The following is a 20,754-nucleotide window of genomic DNA, read 5'->3' as shown; positions in this document are numbered from 1 at the left end:
TTTATTTTGAAACACATTGCCACTTGACGAAACAACTCATTGTCACTACTAACTCAAGAGGTTGGCCAGCACTGTCAATTTACAAAGAACCCAATCTAATGTTATGTGATTAGCTCAGGTAAGCCCCTTGTTCTACACTGTATGGAGAGTTTACTTTGCTGTATGTAATAACCTCTTACTAAATTGTAACATGTATCTATCAGTTGTTCCTGTCTCTTCAGACTTCTAAGCTCATCTGCCTCTGATTTCAGATAAATGAAAGAGATCGAGAAGCTGAGACAAAGGAGTAAAACTGAAAGTTTTATTCTTCTGAGGTAACGAAAATAAAAATAACATAGAACATCCCAGTGAATCCTACATGATAGCAGAATAGTGATGACATTTGTCAAGAGATTCCCCATATTTTCTCCAATTTTTGTCAAGAAATGGGAAATAATTGCCCTCAACACTTTCTTGAGACCCTGTCTATGACAAACAAATGGTGACTATCTAAAAATGGGTGACAGTGATCTCTGTAAAGCAGAAACAAAGACTGGCTCTGGGGGAACAGCAACTAGATATACGGTAGGTAAAACACTTTGCTGCCCATTGCAAATCCAAACCAAAGAAAAGCAATTCTCCATCAACCTTAACATGTTACACTATTCTAGAAGAGAGGATAGTTTTAACTGAACTTTAATGTAATGCCTCTTATATAAATGAGTCTAAAATTATAAATTACCTCAGGGATCGGCAACCTTTGGCACGCGGCCTGCCAGGGGAAGGCCCCTGGTGGGCCGGGCCAGTTTGTTTACCTGCCATGTCCACAGGTTTGGCTAATCGCGGCTCCCACTAGTGACGGTTCGCAGTCCCAGGCCAATGGGGGTGGCAGAAAGTGGCAGCCAGCACATCCCTCTGCCCTCATCGCTTTCCGCAGCCCCCATTGGCCTGGGATCAATAGAGTGAGCTTCTTTATCTCATTGTAAACTTGGTTTTCCAGACCTTGAGTAGTTCTAGTCACACTTTCTGAGTGCTTTCCAATTTGTCAACATCTTGTGTCCACAGCAGAATGGAACACCATATTCCAGTAATGGTCTCACTAGTGCCATATACAGTGGTAACAACACTTTCCTACTTCAACTTATTACTCCCCTTTTTATAAATTCAAGGGCCACATTTACTAGCTTAACCTCTGTATTATACTGTGAGCTCACAGAAATCTAGTGCCCTATATTGATTTTTTTTTCCTGAATAGGGGATGATTTAAGCCAAAATTCACATGGTTATAACTACATATCTCTATTGGATAGTTTAAAATATATAGTAGACAATCAAATAACATTCCAGTTTTAAACTATAATATATACTAGACTTTTGTCCAGATGAAAATCCCAGTAACAATGATTACCATGCCACCACATTAGGTTGTTTTTTTTTGTTTAAAATGTTTGCTTAGACTGATAAATAGATTTAACACATTGAAGGCTAGTGCAGATAATTACATAGGTGCTTTTTTTTTTTTTAAGATTTCCTACAGATACTGCTAACATCATTGGGTTGGATGTTACTTTCAATAAAAAATATTTCCACTTTCTCTATTTTGTCTCAGTCTGCTCCAGAAGATGAGTCTCCTTAGTCCCATAAAGATGAAGTGCTTGTCTATGGGCCTACCATCTCAAGATGAATGCATCTGTGGTTACTACATTTTGACTTGATGGCTTTTGGAAGTTCAATCTTAGATGAAGATTATCTTTGAGTGCCTCTAAGACAGCAAACTCTTAAATTCAACCATTGCCCAGATGTGATCTCATAATCCCTCTCTTTGCTTCCACTGGTACTTCAAAGTTCAATGTTCACCTCATGTGTACGCATGCAACATGAATTATAAAAAACAGTTCAGCCATCAAACCCAATATGCACAGTGTGGTCCAAGATCTAGCCCTAACTAGATTCAACACAAAATTACTTTTTAAGAAATCAGTAGGTAGCAAAGATTTTCTTCAGTTTCCATGTGTTTTGCTAAAACAAGAAATATGCAAAATCAAATATCATGTGACAATTTATGCTACATTTTCCTTTCCTTTTGTCCAGACATACTAATATTTGCAGCTTCATTCAAAAGGCATAAATCCAATGTAGTGTTTGTGTCAACCAGATCAGTAACTTATCTATAATTGCTACTTACAATTCTGTGTTAAAAAGTGATTTGACAGTCTGCTTGTATTTGCGGTATTGCTCCCATTCAGCTTTGGCATGGTCTGTTACTAACTCTTCTACAGGCACTTGAGGTATGCCTAGCTTCTCAGCAAACTGGTTAGCACCCATTCCAGTGAGCATCACATACGGTGTCTAAAAAATATCAGAGAGAGAAACTGAATAGTAAAAATAACCTTCAATGCTATCAACCGCATGATACATAAAAATCTTATATATTTAAAGTCTCTATCCTTTAGCACCCAGAGGCCCTAATTAGAATCACAGTCCCATTTGAAGAAACAGACCATCGGTGCAAAGAGTTTTTGGTTAATCAAGATGTTGCAGGTTTAAAAGATTCTTAGGTTGATGTTTTACAAGCTGCCTCAGGAATTTGGACTTCCAAGTTCCACTGAAATTAATGGGAATGGTGCATTTAAATTTCTTAGTCAGCATTGAAAATCTCAGACCTAAGGTTTGAAGTACAGTTTAATTTGTCTTGGGATCTACAAGAAAGCAAATTTTAGTTGCCCACTTAATTTTCTCTGGGACAATTACGCATGATACCAATAATAAAGAAACAATGATTTTAGTCCACTTCTCTTTATTTCTCCTCTTTCTCATTTCAATCTCACTGTCTAATTTTTCCCATTTCTTTCCTTTAAAAATTTTTCTTTGCCTTCATTTTTTTTCTTAATTTTTCTTTCTTCTCTTCCTTAAGTTCAGGGTCAGCATGATGAGTATCATAGTATTAATTACTACGCTTGTTATTAAATTGTGCTTTACTTGTAGAACTTCTGAGAACAAAAGATACCACATTCCTATTCTGTGGTTGTATACAATGTTTCTCCATAGAGTACTATAGAAAGCGGTTTAAAAACCCTTTTTAAAATATAGAAGGAAATCCTGTTCTCTACCCAATGGCCTTCTGCAGAACTGGTGTTATTCTACTCATTTGCATGGGGTAATAGAGCAGGATGTGGGGATCCTACACAGAGGGTCCACATACCAAGTCCACTATAGATCCAATCTCGCTTGTGACTCTCTGCATGTTCTATACATCAGAGACATGAGCAAGAGTACTGGAAAGATACATTCTTACTAATTAGACTGTAGTAATACCCAGAATGCACTAAGCATTTTCCAAAAACAAAGGAAAGATAGACATGTCGCCTGTGGGGCAAGCAGCAGCCACTACAGTCACAGGGCTACAGTAGTAGCCATAAAGTGACTCTTCTTTTACTCTAACCTGTGGAAAAAGGGAGGATTTGAACCCGAGGCAGAAGCAGGAAGGATCTGGACCATTATTTGAGTGAGTTAGGTCAGAAGAGACATTAAAAAAGAGTCAAGTTGCAGTGATGACAGTGCAATGGTGATGTCAGTGCAACTGTGATAGCAGTACCTTGGGATTTCCTTAATGAAGCCACAAGTATTGCAGAATTAGAATTAGTTTAATTAAAATTCCTTTTACTGTAGTTGAAAATATAAAAGAAGAGCTTTGTTCTACAGTATCAGTTTTACTTGTTTCTCAAATTATCCCATGAAAAAATATTTCAACTGAAGAAATACTTTGCAGGAAAATGAAGTCTGTAAATATTAAAATAAGCAAACAAAAAGTATCAGTGTATTGTATCAAGTATCAGAGGGATAGCAGTGTTAGTCTGGATCTGTAAAAGCAGCAAAGAGTCCTGTGGCACCTTATAGACTAACAGACGTATTGGAGCATGAGCTTTCGTGGGTGAATACCCACTTTGTCAGATGCATGTAGTGGAAATTTCCAGGGGCAGGTATATATATGCAAGTAAGAAGCAGGCTAGAGATAATGAGGTCAGTTCAATCAGGGAGGCTGAGGCCCTCTTCTAGTAGTTGAGGTGTGAAAACCAAGGGAGGAGAAACTGCTTTTGTAGTTGGCTAGCCATTCACAGTCTTTGTTTAATCCTGAGCTGATGGTGTCAAATTTGCAGATGAACTGGAGCTCAGCAGTTTCTCTTTGAAGTCTGGTCCTGAAGTTTTTTTGCTATAGGGTGGTCACCTTAAGGTCTGCTATAATGTGGCCAGGGAGGTTGAAGTGTTCTCCTACAGGTTTTTGTATATTGCCATTCCTAATATCTGATTTGTGTCCATTTATCCTTTTTATCCCAGTTAGGTCCTGCGATGGTGTCGCTGGTGTAGATATGTGGGCAGAGTTGGCATCGAGGTTTGTTGCATGGATTGGTTCCTGAGCTAGAGTTATTATGGTGTGGTGTGCAGTTACTGGTGAGAATATGCTTCAGGTTGGCAGGTTGTCTGTGAGCAAGGACTGGCCTGCCACCCAAGGTCTGTGAAAGTGAGGGATCATTGTCCAGGATGGGTTGTAGATCCCTGATGATGCGTTAGAGAGGTTTTAGCTGGGGACTGTATATGATGGCCAGTGGAGTTCTGTTGGTTTCTTTCTTGGGTTTGTCTTGTACTAGGAGGCTTCTGGGTACACGTCTGGCTCTGTTGATCTGTTTCCTTATTTTCTTGTGTGGGTATTGTAGTTTTGAGAATGCTTCGTGAAGATTTTGTAGATGTTGGTCTCTGTCTGAGGGGTTGGAGCAGATGCTGCTGTACCTCAGTGCTTGGCTGTAGACAATAGATCATGTGGTGTGCCTGGGATGGAAGCTGGAGGCATGAAGGTAGGGATAGCGGTCGGTAGGTTTTCGGTATAGGGTGGTGTTAACGTGACCATCACTTATTTGCACCATGGTGTCTAGGACGTGGACCTCCTTTGTAGATTGGTACAGGCTGAGGCTGATGGTGGGGTGGAAGCTGTTGAAATCATGATGGCATTAAGCCATCATATGCCAGCAATGCCCCTCCGCTATGCACATTGGCCAAACCGGACAGTCCATACGGAAAAGGATAAATGGACACAAATCAGATATCAGGAATGGCAATATACAAAAACCTGTAGGAGAATATTTCAACCTCTCTGGACACACAGTAGCAGATTTAAAGGTAGCCATCCTATAGCAAAAAAACTTCAGAAACAGACTTCAAAGAGAAACTGCTGAGCTCCAGTTCATCTGCAAATTTGACACCATCAGCTCAGGATTAAACAAAGACTGTGAATGGCTAGCCAACTACAAAAGCAGTTTCTCCTCCCTTGGTTTTCACACCTCAACTGCTAGAAGAGGGCCTCAGCCTCCCTGATTGAACTAACCTCATTATCTCTAGCCTGCTTCTTACTTGCATATATATATCCGCCCCTGGAAATTTCCACTACATGCATCCGACAAGGTGGGTATTCACCCACGAAAGCTCATGCTCCAATACATCTGTTAGCCTATAAGGTGCCACAGGACTCTTTGCTGCTTTAGTGTATTGTGTGGATGTAAAACTAAATTTTAGTGAATATAGATATTCACTTTACTCCAGCACTAGAGGACGAATCTTATTTAACTTCAAAAGAGGCCAGGTTAAAAAAAAAATCCTACACTTTGAAAATGCTATATTATTTATCAGTCTAAAGATACTCTTTCTGATCGGCTTCTGCCCCATATAATAACCTTATAACAATCTAATCACATTTTGTAAAACTCTATTGGAGGAACACTAACATATCCATTATGATAAAGCCCCAAATGTCATTCTTAACCCAAATGGATTAGGGATTTGATATGTAGCACCACAGCCAGAGTATGCTAACCAAGGAGCATGACAAAGAAGTGATAAATGATCTCAACCTACCTATTATGCAACACAATCCATAACCTCGGAGTCAAATTTGTGGTTAAACTTGTTACTGTAGTACTATACATGAATTTTCTCAGTCAAACAATTTCCCATGAGTATATGCATCAGATTTAATACAAGTTGCTGAACTTATTTACCAAATTCCTCAGTTTAATATTTATCTATAATACTTTTGTTGATATAGGTTCGAAGGTACTTTAGATTTTTTTATACTCTGTTTTAAATAATACAAGCTCATATTTCTTGAAACTACCCTTGAACATTCCTTGTACTAAAATAATATGTAAATATAAATTCAGTTAGTATTATAAAATACTCCTAATATTCATGTTCAGTACAATGAAAATCCTCTTTTTGTTGTTTGGAATTAACCTGAACATTTTACAATATCTTTATGTTCACAGAAAAAGCAGTGCAAAGTCTGGAATGTTTATAGGATCTGATTCAAAGCCCATTGAAATAAACTGGACTCTTTCCACTGATCAATGATCTTTGGATCAGGCTTATGCTGAATCATAGATGATAGAGATGGAAAAGACCTACCAGATCCTCCAGTCAATCTCCTTGGCAATACAGGATAATACTTATTGTATATTTTCCAGTGTTTTATTCAAAGTGCTAAGGCTTCCGTTGGCTCAGAGAATACTCTACAGCCTGCATCTCATTGGCAGAAATATTTTCCATTATTATTATAAATTTGCATGACTGTAGCACATAGGAAGGAGAATCACTCACAAAATAAAAAGATAGTCCCTGCCTCAAAGAGATTACAACTGAAATACAGGAATAAAAAAAAAAACCACACCATGGTAGGTTATAGGCCCACTTTTTCTTTTTTTGTGCACTCTAACAGTCTCACTGAATTAATCATGACATTTAGGTGCACAAGGAATTCAGGTCCAGACCCTACAAGAATATTATGGAGTGTTAACAAATACATCTAGGAAGCAAAACTATATATATATACAATATGAAAATTGTACTTGTTATGAATTTTTTAAAGCTTACATTTTATCAGTATCACAAATAAGCTAATATGCTAAAATCACTAGCATAATTACTTTCATACACTATTATCATCAATAAAAATAATATACTTTGATACTAATGCAATTAGAGCAAAGTTCATGAATAAAAAAATTGGTAATGTAATACATAGAGCTTCTGGGAAATGTTGATATTGCTTTACATGGTTTATAGCTTTGCTTTATGTTCAGGAAACTATTTTAATTTCTCCTCCTGGGGTAGAAGTAGAATGGCAATGAGAAGAGTAACACAACAGTCTTGTTATTCTTGATGTTCATGCTGCACCACCAAGTTGGATCCATTTTAAAGAGACACTCTATTACTGTTTGAGGAATTTGTATTGCTCTGCAACACAGTGCATTGTGTTAATGCTTCAAGCTCAAATTACAACATTTCAGGCACATTTTATATAATACTCACATTTTGCAGTACTGGAATGTTTATTTGATGTCACAGGGTATGTTTTAGCCATGGTTTGATTTTTCAAATGTATGCTGATGCTATATTCCAATATAGTGCAGCAAATCCCATCTGATATTATTATTAGGCAGAGAGTTTGTGCCCAGACAAATCAAGGAATATTGGTTTTGCAGGTAAGTGTTTGCAGATGTGCTATATCATGTGCTGCCCAGCAGAGTGTGATAGGGTGTCTTCTCTTTGCACATTCCTTTCACTTCCTATCACAGAACAACTAGGGCACATGAAGGGCAGTGAGTGAAGATAATTGGGGTAAAATCTGCATAATTCATAGCCTTGTCATGTTAATACGTTACAGCAGCTATTTTCCACTAACACCTGCTTCAGTGTAGGAGCATCAGCTCTATGTATCACATGAACAATTAGGGAAGGGACACACTGATTGTACGGGGCCAATAAGGACACAGATGGAGGATGGTAGAACAATACCACTGTAAGCTATGGAAAGGTACATGGGCACAACCAATCAGGACATATATCCAACAGCAGTCCTAAGAAAGGAACTATTCTGCCAATGAAAAGCTAACTCACTGATAATTTGACGAGCACTATGGCAACATGAGAGTGTGTCAGAAACAGCCTGATACATTCTAAGCAACAGACTGCTATAAAAGCCACGAAATAAGGGATGATTCACCCTCACAGACTGAGGTTACTAGCAGCATAACAAGTGAGATGTGTCCCTATGAAGCTCAGAAAAAGCACAAGAATGGGGCTCACTATGCCAGAACTCTCCGCTATACAATATAGCAATAAGCTACAAGAGATTGGTCATTTGTAGGCTCTTTTAATAACCTATGGCTATGGACAGTGATTACGAATCCTTGATCTGTATGGGCTTTTGCTGGTATTACCACAGCTGTGCATTGGCTCTCAGTGGTGCATAGCTAGGATCTGATCCTCAGTGACTCAAAGAAATCCCTTATGTAAATAAATAAAAAGAGGAATGTGTATGCAAGAGGAAGAGTTTCACTATCTTTCCCCCCATTTCTCTTTTCCTTTAACACAGTGGCTATAGGGATAAGGAGAACCTTTTCAAATATGAGTTTGCCTTTGCATCTGAAGCCTGAAATCCTTCCTCCGACCTGCCTCCCCTGCAACAAGTTCAGAGGTGTAGCGAGCGCCCTCCGTACCCTCCGACCGGAGGGGGCCCCGCAAGGAAGGGGGCCCCTAAAAGTGGCAAAAAAAATGTAAGGTATAACTAGGTAATTGACATTTATTGACGCTGTTGCACAATCCATGGCAGTTTTACTGACAAAACTGTGAAGTCATTATGATACATCATAATGCTATTGGCTACATCAGTTATCTGTCGGTCAGTTTCGAATTTTAGTTGGACCCATTCAAAGAATGTGTTTTTGCGTTCATAATGGCGGTCGGCGGATAAATGTTATTAATTTAGTTGTTTAGTTTTTTATCATTTCCAACACAGAAGCATGCTTTGTGATGTCTAAGAGATGTATAAGAGCGGAGCTAGTAAACGAAAGGCAGCAAAAGATGCCGAGAAGGAACTTGAGAAAATTCCGAAGTTGTCAACGTATTTTGCCCTGCAATCCAACATACAGGTACAGGCACATGAAACGGACAGCGCTAGCAGCGACTAATCATATCCAGAGGTATCCAGAAGTGCTTCAAGTGAGGTCAAAGGTGAAGCCAGTTGTTCTACCAAACAAACTGTGACAGATATTCCAGCTGCTGCCGGGGAAAGAAGTATCTGAATCTGAACCACTGACTGATGATCCAGGAAATTGGCCGTCTATAATATCGGACAGGCAAGTGTGTGACATTGTTGCACGTGGCCCACCACAGCAGAATGAAATTATGAATTTCCATTTAACGAGGAAAGACGGAGGTTCACAAGTACTCATTTCTATCGAACCATGGCAAATGGCAAGAAAATAAGACGTTCATGGTTAATGTACTCAGTTCAGAAAGATGCCATTTTTTGTTTTTGTTGTAAATTATTTGGCACTGGTGACATACCGCTACATCGTGGAACATCTGCTTGGAAAGCACTGTCAAAAAGACTTCAGCAGCATGAAACAGGCAAAGGTCATCAAGACTGTATGGTGAAATAGTTTGACCTTCGGTCAGGCATAGTAAACCGTACATCTATTGACCAACTCGAATTGCAGGCTTTTCTGAAAGAAAGAGATTTCTGGAGAAATGTTGTCAAACGCATGGTTGATGTCGTTATTTTCTTGTCCGAAAGAAACTTGGCATTTCGAGGAAGTAATGAAAAGCTTGGCGATCCTTCGAATGGCAACTTTTTGGGACTGTTTGAATTGCTTGCAATGTATGATACTGTCCTCAGCGAACTTTTACAGAGGATTAAGAAGGCAGAGACATGTTCTGTACCTCAGTCCACAGATCCAAAACTAGCTGATTCAACTTGTTGCCAGTAACATTCAAGAGGCCAACATAGCGCAGCTTAAAAAAGCAAAATATTATTCAGTTATTTTGGACTGTACTCCTGACGTGTCACATGATGAACAGATGTCTGTGGTGTTACGCTTTGTTGAATGCAACGGTGAAGATGGTGTCAATATTCATGAAGCGTTTGTTGGTTTTCTTAATGTTCATGATACAACTGGCGAGGGCTTATTGGAAGCGTTTCTTGAAAAGGCAAACAACTTAGGAATAGACATTGCTGACATGAGAGGCCAAGCTTATGATAATGGCACAAATATGAGAGGAAAGAATAAAGGAGTTCAAGCCCGCATGCTAGAAATAAATGACCGTGCCTTGTATGTAACATGTGGAGCTCACACTTGGAATCTTGTGATCTCAGACGTGGCAAAGTCATCGAAATATGCCATTGACTTTTTCAGTCTGATTAACAGAATATACGTTATCTTTTCTTCTTCACCTTCACGTTGGGATACACTTCAAGAACATATGCCAATATCTGTTAAAGGATTATCGGACACTCGTTGGGAGTCGAGAATTGATGCTGTGAAGCCATTGCATTATCACCTTGAAGAATTGTGCAATGCTTTGTCATCTTTGCGAGAATATGCGCTCGAAAAGAAAGATGGCAATACAGCAACAGAAGCCGGTGCGCTTTTAGACCATGTTACTATGTGGCCTTTTGTTCTGTCTGTGTACACGTGGTGCGATATACTATTTCACGTCAATAAAACCAGCAAATTAATTCAGTCACCAGATGTGTCAATTGACATACTGCAGGCAGAAGTCGGTGCTACAATGAGGTTTTTGGAAGACTATCGAAATACAGGATATAACTCTGTGGTCACAAATGCACGTGAAATAGCAGAGCATATGGGTATTGAGCAGGTGTTTCCAGAAACCAGGGTGCGACGTAGGAAGAGAATGTTTGATTACAAATGTGCTGAATATTCGAGTCGTCTTTCTGCCGAAGAAAAATTCAAATAGCAGTTCTTTCTTGTTCTCACTGATCAGGCCATATCTTCTGTTTCGTAGCGATTTGACCAGAACGTGGAGTGGTATAAGTTGTTTGGATTTCTGTACAACTCTAACAGCCTGAAGCAGTGTCACAGAGAAAATGAACTGGAGAATCACAGCAAAAATTTTGAAAGAAAAATGGGAGACATTGATGCCAACGAACTTATAATGGAATTGAATCGTTTTATTTATGTCATCGAGAAAGAGAGAGGACTTGTCACGGCAAACAATTTTTTAACGTACATATACAAAAATAGCCTTCAGGAGATATATCCGAATCTTTGCATTTGCATCAGAATTCTTCTGACCACACCAGTTACTGTCGCTGGTGCTGAAAGGAGCTTCAGCAGAATGAAACTGATCAAGAATATCCTGCGCTCAAACATGACAGATGACAGGCTTTCTGCGCTTACAGTTATCTCAATCAAAAACAAGATTGCCAGATCTCTGGACTATGACGCATTGATTAACCAATTTGCGGAGAACAAGGCTCGAAAGAAGCGCTTTGCGTAAATACGGAATACATGTACACTGTAGGCCTATGTATACATAATATGAACCCTGTATATTGTATAAAATAAATACCGCATTCCAGTTTCTGTATTGTAATGGGCCCTGGACATATGTTCAGAGGGGGCCACGTTCTTTGTTGCTACGGCCCTGAACAAGTTCAACCACTTCCCCCCATTTCCTTTTCTCATTACCTACTTTGAAGTACTGCCACAAGCTAAACTACTGTATAGTCAGGCGGTGTGGCTCCCCCCCGCACCATAGAGGGAAGAGCCCATCCGGAGGTCGGAGTGGGTGGAGCTAGGGAGCTCTGATCCCATCCCTCAGAGGGTCAGGCGGCGACCCAGAAGTATAAAGGCTCGTCCTCAGAGCTCAGTTAGGCCCCAGCCACCGGAGAGACCAGATGTCTCCAATTTAGCCTGCAACTGGGAAACCCCCATGGCTGAAGCTGCAGGCCAGGACTGGCCTGACTTGCCTTGTGCTCACTACCCAGAGGAGTTGCCGGACCTGCCCTGTGCCTGCTACCTGGAGGAACTGCCGGGCCTGCCGCTCGCCCACCACCCCGAGGAACCCATGGTGCTGGACCCCCCAGAGGACAACATCCTGACCCAAGTACTAACCGAGGGGGAGTCTGGAAGTAGCCCAGGGACCACCGACCCTAGTCTGACTGCAGCACTGCCAGAGCCTATGTCAGTGTGTTGCAGTCAGGATCCCCACTGACACAGCAGCGGGTCTTCTGCTGCTGCTAGGGCCCCAGGCTGGGACACAATGAAGTGGGAGGGCCTGTGTCCCCCCCTGCTACCCAACTAATGGGTGGCAGTCTCCCCCTTTCCCAGGTCTTTTGGAGGCTTGGGTCTACTGTCATGGCTCAGCCCTGTCTGAGGGCCTGAACACCTGATTCATTGTTGCTGCACCCTGACCCAGGGCCTGGGCTTCCTATTGCTTGTACTGCTACTGCTCAGCCCTGACTGAGGGCCTGAACCCTGACCCATTGTTGCCCCACCTTGACCCAGGACTTATGGTGCGTATTTCAGTTACTGCAAGGGCTGCCTAGCAAGGTAGTCTTGAACAACAAAGTCCAATTATCATTAGAACTTTATGCTCTGAGAATCCTGGCCACCATAGCAGCATACGACTGCAGGCAGCTCAATCCACACAGGTACACACTGACTCACTGTCTTTCCCTTTGTGGAGAACAGCAAATCACTTAATGTACATCGCAGATTGAAAAGGCAACCTATATGGCCCTGGGAAATCCTCCTCCCTCTGGAGCTCATAGATTTGTATTCATAGAGTTCAAGACCAAAAGGGACCACTGAATCCTCAAGTCTGACCTCTTGTATATCACCAGCCATTAAATAACATGAGTTTGGCAAAATCATATCTTCCGGAAAGGCATTCAGTCTTGATCTGAAAACATCAAAAGATGGAGAATCCACCACATTCCCTGGAGGTTAGTTCCAATGATTAATCACCCTCTGTTGAAAATGTGTGCCTAATTTCAGATTTTTGTTTGTTTGGCTTCAGTTTCCAAACATTGGTGGTTATCCCTTTTTAATAGAAGATTAAAGAGCCCTTTAGTAACTGATATATTCTTCTTGAGACGGTACTTATAAACTGTAATCAAGTCACCTCTCAGTCTTCTCTTTGATAAACTAAACAGATTAAGCCCTTTAAGTCTTTCACTGTAAGGCAAATTCTCCAGCCCTCAATTCATTTTTGTTGCCCTTTTCTGCACCCGCTCCAATTTTATACTTCTCAAAACATGGATACCAGAACTATATGCTGCATTCCAATCACACCTAATACTGATCCAGGAGGAACATCACAAGGAACATCCCTATTCAATGATTCCTCAATAATAACTACTTTTTGAGGTCTGTAAACCAGTTCTTTTTCCATTTAACATTTGCATGATTGATATTGTATAGTGCTATTTTTTTAATCTGAATGCCATGCAATACTAAGTCAAACTCCTTACAAAAGTCTAAATTGTGATGCATCCAAGTGATCCAAACTACAAAGATGACCTGAGCATGGTAAATGAAAACTTCTGCAAATTAACAAAACGGCTATAAGTATATTAGGAATACAAAGAAAGAGCAGAACATTATGGTCAATGGAGATAATTATTACTGCTTGGGCTTGAACATAACTATCATGTTCCATTAAAGTGCAAGATAGGTTCTCACTGCCTGGCTGTCATGAAAATTAAGTGCATAACCAGCTACACAAGGGGAAAATGGTAAGTGTACAGCTGGTAATAGATACTTGCAAGGCTCTGTAATGTCTTGCAATTACAATGCATGTACTATATTAACACAATGTCCATATGTCTTTGTAAACATTATTTTGGTATTCCATGGGAATTATTCAAAATGAAGAAAAGCAGAAATGAAAAGCAGCTATATTTGTGTCTGGGTCATTAATATCGTAAAGCAGCCAGGATGTAGTGTGTTAGCAGCCTATGTGTAATTGATGTAACAGAAAACAAACACCATATGTTCATGATACCAGAGTCTATGCTTCTTTTCTATAATGAATACATTCTATGAGGCAGCCCAACAGTTAATTCCAAAGTAGGTAATGACCTAGCAATGTCACTAATGCTTCTATATGAGGTTGCCACACACCAAACTAAGGACTCAGGGGGCATTTATGTATTTATTCATTCATTTCAATTTCAAGATATTTGTACAGTACTCATCATCATTGTGTCATATGGTCTTAGGATATCAATTTTGATTAACAGGGAATAATCCACGCAAATGCCATGTAAAAAAGAATACAGCCTTCAAATCATGCGAGGAATCTTTACCAATGCAGATCAAGAGCCAATACATACAGAAATCTAGTTTTGAATACAGCTCAGAAGACAGCTTTAGCATACTGAACAAATGTTACAGAATGTACTGTGAATAGAAGGGGTCCTGTTGAACTCCAGACAGCTGCTCAACCCAGAGATTAGGTGGAATAAACACCATATGGTTGTCAGCAGAATATGCATAGGGACATTGCAGAAGAGATGCAGAAGAGTTGGTAGCATAATGACTGCATCAGTACTACTATTTGAAACCAAAACCCACTGTTTCTCACACAAAAATAGGTAACCAAAGTATCTGGGCCTTACAATTATGTTCCTTTATTACAATATACATGAGGATACAGTGATGTGATGGTACAAATACATGCCACATGCAGATAAATACCTGCATTATTTTGCTATCCTGATGGGCATATGGTGGACCAAGGCATCACACATGCTAAAGAGTTCCACATGTATTCATATAACTATCACTATAATCATGGCATTCTTCACACTTCACACTGTAATCAACATTTTTCATCATTGTGAAACCTTGCAAATTGAACATGCCATAAACTATATCCTTAAGGGAAAATGCTTGAAAATGGATACTGGATCCAGAACCCTGTGGACAGTGGAAGGAATTCACATATTTTCATTCTGTGACCACAAAGGAGGCCTAAGCTGTCATAACCTAGTCCCAGATTTGGACCTTAGCGTCCAAAATATGGGGGTTAGCATGAAAACCTCCAAGCTTAGTTACCAGCTTGGACCTGGTAAAGCTGCCACTCCCCAAAAAATTAGAGTGTTTTGGGGCACTCTGGTCCTCCCAAACCTTCCCTGGGGACCCCAAGACCCAAATCCCTTGAGTCTCACAACAAAGGGAAATAAACCTTTTCCCTTCCTCCCTCCAGGTGTTCCTGGAGAGATGCACAGAAGCAAGCTCCGTGAATCTAAACAGAGAGATTCCACCCTCCCCGTTTCCAGCCTTGGAAAACAGAAGTACCGAGAGCTAATCTCTCTTCCCCCCTCACCCAGAGGGAATGCAAAGTCAGGCTAGTAAATCTAACACACACAGATTTGCCCCTGACTTCTTCCTCCCACCAATTCCCTGGTGAGCACAGACTCAATTCCCTGGAGTTCCCCACTAAAGAAAAACTCCAACAGGTCTTAAAAAGAAAGCTTTATATAAAAAGAAAGAAAAATACATAAAAATGGTCTCTCTGTATCAAGGTGACAAATACAGGGTCAATTGCTTAAAAGAAATATGAATAAACAGCTTTATTCAAAAAGAATACAATTCAAAACACTCCAGCAACTACACACATGTAAATACAAAAAAAACATATAAATCACTATCTGATCTTTTGTACTTACAACTGGGAAACAGAAGATTAGAAAGGCAGGAAACAGAGATCCTCTCATAGCCGAGAGAGAGATAGACACAAAACCAGAACAAAGGACTCAGACACAAACTTCCCTCCACTCAGACCTGAAAAAGTCTGGTTTCCTGATTGGTCCTCTGGTCAGGTGCTTCAGGTTACCTCTTTCCAGGTGTAAGAGACATTAACCCTTAGCTATCTGTTTATGACATAAGCAACATTATTCTCCTTTGTTATAAAATCTGCAAAATCTTGATTTACTGTCTTGAAAAATGAACTGGCTAATCAGCCCAGAATAATCCAGGTCAGAGCCAAGCACCTATTGCTGAGAGAATGTCTCATCCCATTTAATTGGAAAGATCATCCAAATGCCACTCCCAAGAAAACTGGGACGTAATAGCCAGTGATGCACATATCACCTTCTATGACAGCATTTCACCAGTAACAAAAACTACAGTTTTCAGGAGCACTGAGCTACAACTAGTCCACCTCATGTAAAATGGATATTTGCTTCTTCTAACTGAAGAAAGCTTGTAAGGAGCACTTTAGGCACACTATTATTATTATTATTTAATATTATATAGGGCTGTCAAACGATTAAAAAAATTAATTGTGATTAATCATGTGATTAAAAAACTTAATCACAATTAATTGTTCTGTTAAACAATAATACAATACCATTTATTTAAATATTTTTGGATGTTTTCTACATTTTCAAATATATTGATTTCAATTGCAACACAGAATACAAAGCATACAGTGCTCACTTCATATTTATTTTTATTACAAATATTTGCATTGTAAAACAAAAGAAATAGTATTTTTCAACTTACCTAATACAAGTACTGTAGTGCAATCTCTTTATCATGAAAGTTGAACTTACAAATGTAGCATTATGTACAAAAAACCCAGCATTCAAAAATAAAACAATGTAAAAATTTAGAGCCTACATTTCAATCAGTCCTACTTCTTGTTCAGCCAATCACTAAGACAAATAAGTTTGTTTACATTTACAGGAGATAATGCTGCTCTCTTCTTATTTACAATATCACCAGAAAGTGAGAACCATGGCATTTGCATGGCACTTTTGTAGCAGGCGTTGTAAGGTATATCTGTGCCAGATGCACTGAACATTCGTATGCCCCTTCATGCTTTGGCCACCATTCCAGAGGACATGCTTCCATGCTGATGACACTCATTAAAAAAAATAATGCGTTAATTAAATTTGTGACTCAATTCCTTGTGGGAGAATTATATGTCCCCTGCTCTGTTTTACCCACTTTCTGCCATATATTTCAAGTTATAGCACTCTCGGATGATGACCTAGCACATGTTGTTCATTTTAAGAACACTTTCACTGCAGACTTCACAAAACGCAAAGAAGGTACCAATGTGAGATTTATAAAGCTAGCTACAGCACTTAACCCAAGGTTTAAGAATCTGAAGTGTCTTCCAAAGTCTGAGACGGAGGTGTGGAGCATGCTTTGAGAAGTCTTAAAAGAGCAGCACCCTGATGTGGGAACTACAGAATCTGAACAACCAAAAAAGAAAGTCAACATTCTGCTGGTGGCATCTGACTCAGATAATGAAAATGAACATGTGTCAGTCTGCACTGCTTTGGATTGTTATCGAGCAGAACCCGTCATCAGCATGGACGCATTATCCTCTGGAACGGTGGTTGAAGCATGAAGGGACATATGAATCTTTAGTGCATCTGGCTCATAAATATCTTGGGATGCTGGCTATAACAGTGCCATGAGAAGCCTGTTCTCACTTTCAGGTGACATTGTAAATCAGAAGAGGGCAGCATTATCTCCTGCAAATATAAACAACTTTGTTTGTTTGAGTGATTGGCTGAATAAGAAGTAAGACTGAGTGGACTTGCAGACTCTAAAATTGTACACGGTTTTATTTTTGAATACAGGTTTTGTACATAATTCTACATTTGTAAGTTCAATTTCCACGATAAAGAGATTGCACTACAGTACTTATATTAGGTGAATTGAAGAACAATATTTCTGTTTTTTTTCCAGTGCAAATACTTGTAATCAAAAATAAATATAAAGTGAGCACTGAACACTTTTTATTCTGTGTTGTAGTTGAAATCAATATATTTGAAAATGTAGAAAACATCCAAAATATTTAAATAAATGGTATTCTATTATTAACAGTGTGATTTCATGTGGTTAATCATGATTCATTTTTTAAATTTCTTGATAGTCCTAATAATTACTAAACTTTACATACAGTAATAATAAGGTTTAAGGATGAATTCACCTGCTACACCCACTGAAATTGCTATGCAAAAAATCATGTGATACACTCATTTTGGGTGCTTTATGCAGGTGGATGAAAATCTGTCTTAAATGACACATTGAAAAATGTATTGTCAGATGTAGCAATGTTAACTGTAAGAGCATTTCTACATATTTTACATTTTGAACTTTACTCCTTGACTCAGTTAATATGCAAATATATTTTATTTACCTCACATAGTTACTTCCATTTCTATGTCAAACTAAATTAGATTTAATTTTTACATATTTTTAGAACACATATCCCAAGTGCCTTTTAATAAAGAGTATCATTATGCATCAACCCTTTTCATATCTAGGAATCTGTAATAATAGTGGAACTCCAAGCAATTGTAGTGCCTGTCCCATTTGAAATATTATGGATTGTCCTAATATTGTCAGAAGTACAATACTTCAGATTAAGGATTTGTTTTGTTGTGACTGAGATAACAAACTGAGGTGGATTGCTTTCAAGAGTTCTGACAGACTTTTTATATGTGAAGTTGCTCTTCTTAATAAAATATATTATAGTCAACTATTGAATATATTCTTTGATTACATTTAATTTTAACAATAAAAGCTGGAGACCAAAGACACTGAAATTGGTCTTTTAGTAAATATATTGTGATATGCAAAGTCCTTCATTTAGTAATGTGATTGAGTCACCAATCCAGCAAGCTACTTAAGCACATGCCTGATTTTAAATCTGGGTAGTAACTGATCACTATTCCTACCTGGGAGTCCTCAAGCACACTCCCCAGCTGTAGAGCCCATCTCTGACACCCTTCTACAGCAGTGCAACCCTGAAATCCAGCTGTCTAGTTCTTGAATCAGTGCATCTTCCCTCCTGAACCATTCAGTTGCCTAGACATGTTCTCCCATGGAAGCTCCGGTTTCCTAGTTATATCCTTCAAAGTTATACCCTTTGTAACAAGTGGCGTCATTTTCTCCAACAGGGTATATCGTAACAAGTGGTGACATTGTCTCCATCAGGGTATCAAAGTCCATGACAGAAGCTAGCTCCTACAGCTTGAAGAGAAAAGAGCTTGTAGGAAGCAAGCAGCTCCAAGCCAAGATACACACATTTGCACTAACTGCCAAAGATGAAAATTTCAGATTGGACTATTCAGTTACATGAGACGTTGCAAACCATCTACATCATAGGCTGCAATTCCCATCATCTCTCACAGACGAAAGGATGCCAACACATACCCTTCAGAGACAATCTGGTAGTAAATCAGAGAAACATAGGCTTAGCAAAGGAACTTCTTAAATACACACACAAAAATACAGATCAAAGGAAAGTGAACTCTTGATGTCACCCCCCAATTTGTGAGTCCTTGGATTTGGTTCAAGTCCGTTATGGAAATTCCCTCCTGTCTCCACTCTCTCCAGAGGGGTCTTCTGTTTCAGGCAATGAGATGCGTTCCTTGTGCTTTGAGAACCACAATCTTTTGAGAAAAAAACAATCACCTCTGGGTGAGGTGGTTATATCAGCCATGTTTGTTAGACTACATGATTACAGACCCACTGCAGATAGGTTTCTGTGAAGAGACTCCATTCAGAGTCAGTGGCCCCTCCAATGTGAAGTAAAGGAGAGTCTTTCATAGTTGATGACTCTCACATTTAGCTCTCTAGGAGGTATCCCTCTCTTGGCATGAACACACAATGTCCAGAACAGACTGTGTTTGTTAGGTTTTGATTGGTTTTTCAACATCCTCAGGATATCTTAACCCATGATGGAGGTTTCAATGCAAAGTGAAGGCAGTAGGGAAGGATACAATCCAAAAGGCAATCACAAAAGAAATGCCATTTACAATTTGACATAGACTTCTAAGGTCCTGCATAACAGAACCTGTAGAGTTTTAGCCAGTAATTTATCAAGCAAACCCCAAATCTTATTGTAGTTGCCCCAGAAGTTGTTAAAGCTCACTAAAAATTTAGTATATTATTTCTAGTCTGAATTTGTCTAGCTTCATCTTACGGCTATTGGATCTCCTTAGGTCCTTGTCTGCTACATTAAAGAGCTCTCTGCTGCAATCTTCTCTTTGTGCAGGTATTATAGACTATGCCAACTAACATCTTAACCTTCTCTTTGAGATATATAAGAGCTTCTTAAGTCTTTCACTGTAAGACAGGTTTTGCAGACTTGTCATTAATAGCATTGCTGTGACTCTCTATTAAAAGGATGTAAAAAAATTGGAACGAGGACACCAGAACTGAACACATTATAATAGGAATGATATCACCAGTGTCATATGTGGAGGTAATACTAACTTCCTACTCCTGCTTGATAGTCTCCTTTTAATACATCCAAGGATCTCATTATCCTTCTTACAGGCAGCTTCACACTTGAGCTCGTGTGTACTCAATTATCCATGATGACACCTAAGCATTTCCAGAGTTACTTTTTTCCAGAATACAGTCCTCCTTCCTATGGGACCTACATTCCTTGTTCCCAGATATGAAAGGTTACATTTGTCAATATTAAAATAAATGCTTATTTGAGTAAGCTCAGCTTACTAAGCTATCTTTTTTGCTCTTTAGAAATTATCTGTCCTTATGATTATTTACTACTCCAGTAATCTGTGTCAACTGCAAACTTTATCAGCGATGACTGTATTTCAAGACCATAATGGCTCCATATGTTGGGTGTTGAGACAAAGATTTAAAAAAAAAACTGATGTCCAAAGTTAGGTTCCTAACTCCATTTTTAGGCATCCAAACAAACTGGATGATTTTCAAAAATGCTGAGCTCCCCACAGGTCGTTGACTCCCTACAGTTTACTTCAATGGAGCTTCTGGGTGCTTTAGAAAATCAGGTGCTATTTAAGTGCTTAAATGTGGACTTAGGAATCTAACTGAAGACACCTATTTTTTAATATATATTTATATATATCTATATCTATAGCTTGACCTAAAGGCAGAGCTGACAAGAGGAGGG

At 39.2% G+C, this 20,754-nt stretch overlaps 1 protein-coding gene across 1 annotated transcript in view; it reads right to left on the bottom strand.

The window, feature by feature from the left end:
* Positions 1–20,754, bottom strand: part of LOC115647475 (isoaspartyl peptidase/L-asparaginase-like) — a 200,761-nt gene that overhangs the window by 121,455 nt on the left and 58,552 nt on the right. Inside the window, exon 3 of the mRNA XM_030554207.1 lies at positions 2,165–2,328. Coding sequence (XP_030410067.1) covers positions 2,165–2,328 — 164 coding nt within the window. The remainder of the gene's footprint in view (positions 1–2,164; positions 2,329–20,754) is intronic.

This window comes from Gopherus evgoodei, chromosome 3 (genome assembly GCF_007399415.2).
Source record: "Gopherus evgoodei ecotype Sinaloan lineage chromosome 3, rGopEvg1_v1.p, whole genome shotgun sequence".
NCBI lineage: Eukaryota > Metazoa > Chordata > Testudines > Testudinidae > Gopherus > Gopherus evgoodei.
The sequence above is the reverse complement of the archived record's forward strand: the minus strand, read 5'-3'. Positions and strand labels throughout refer to the sequence as shown.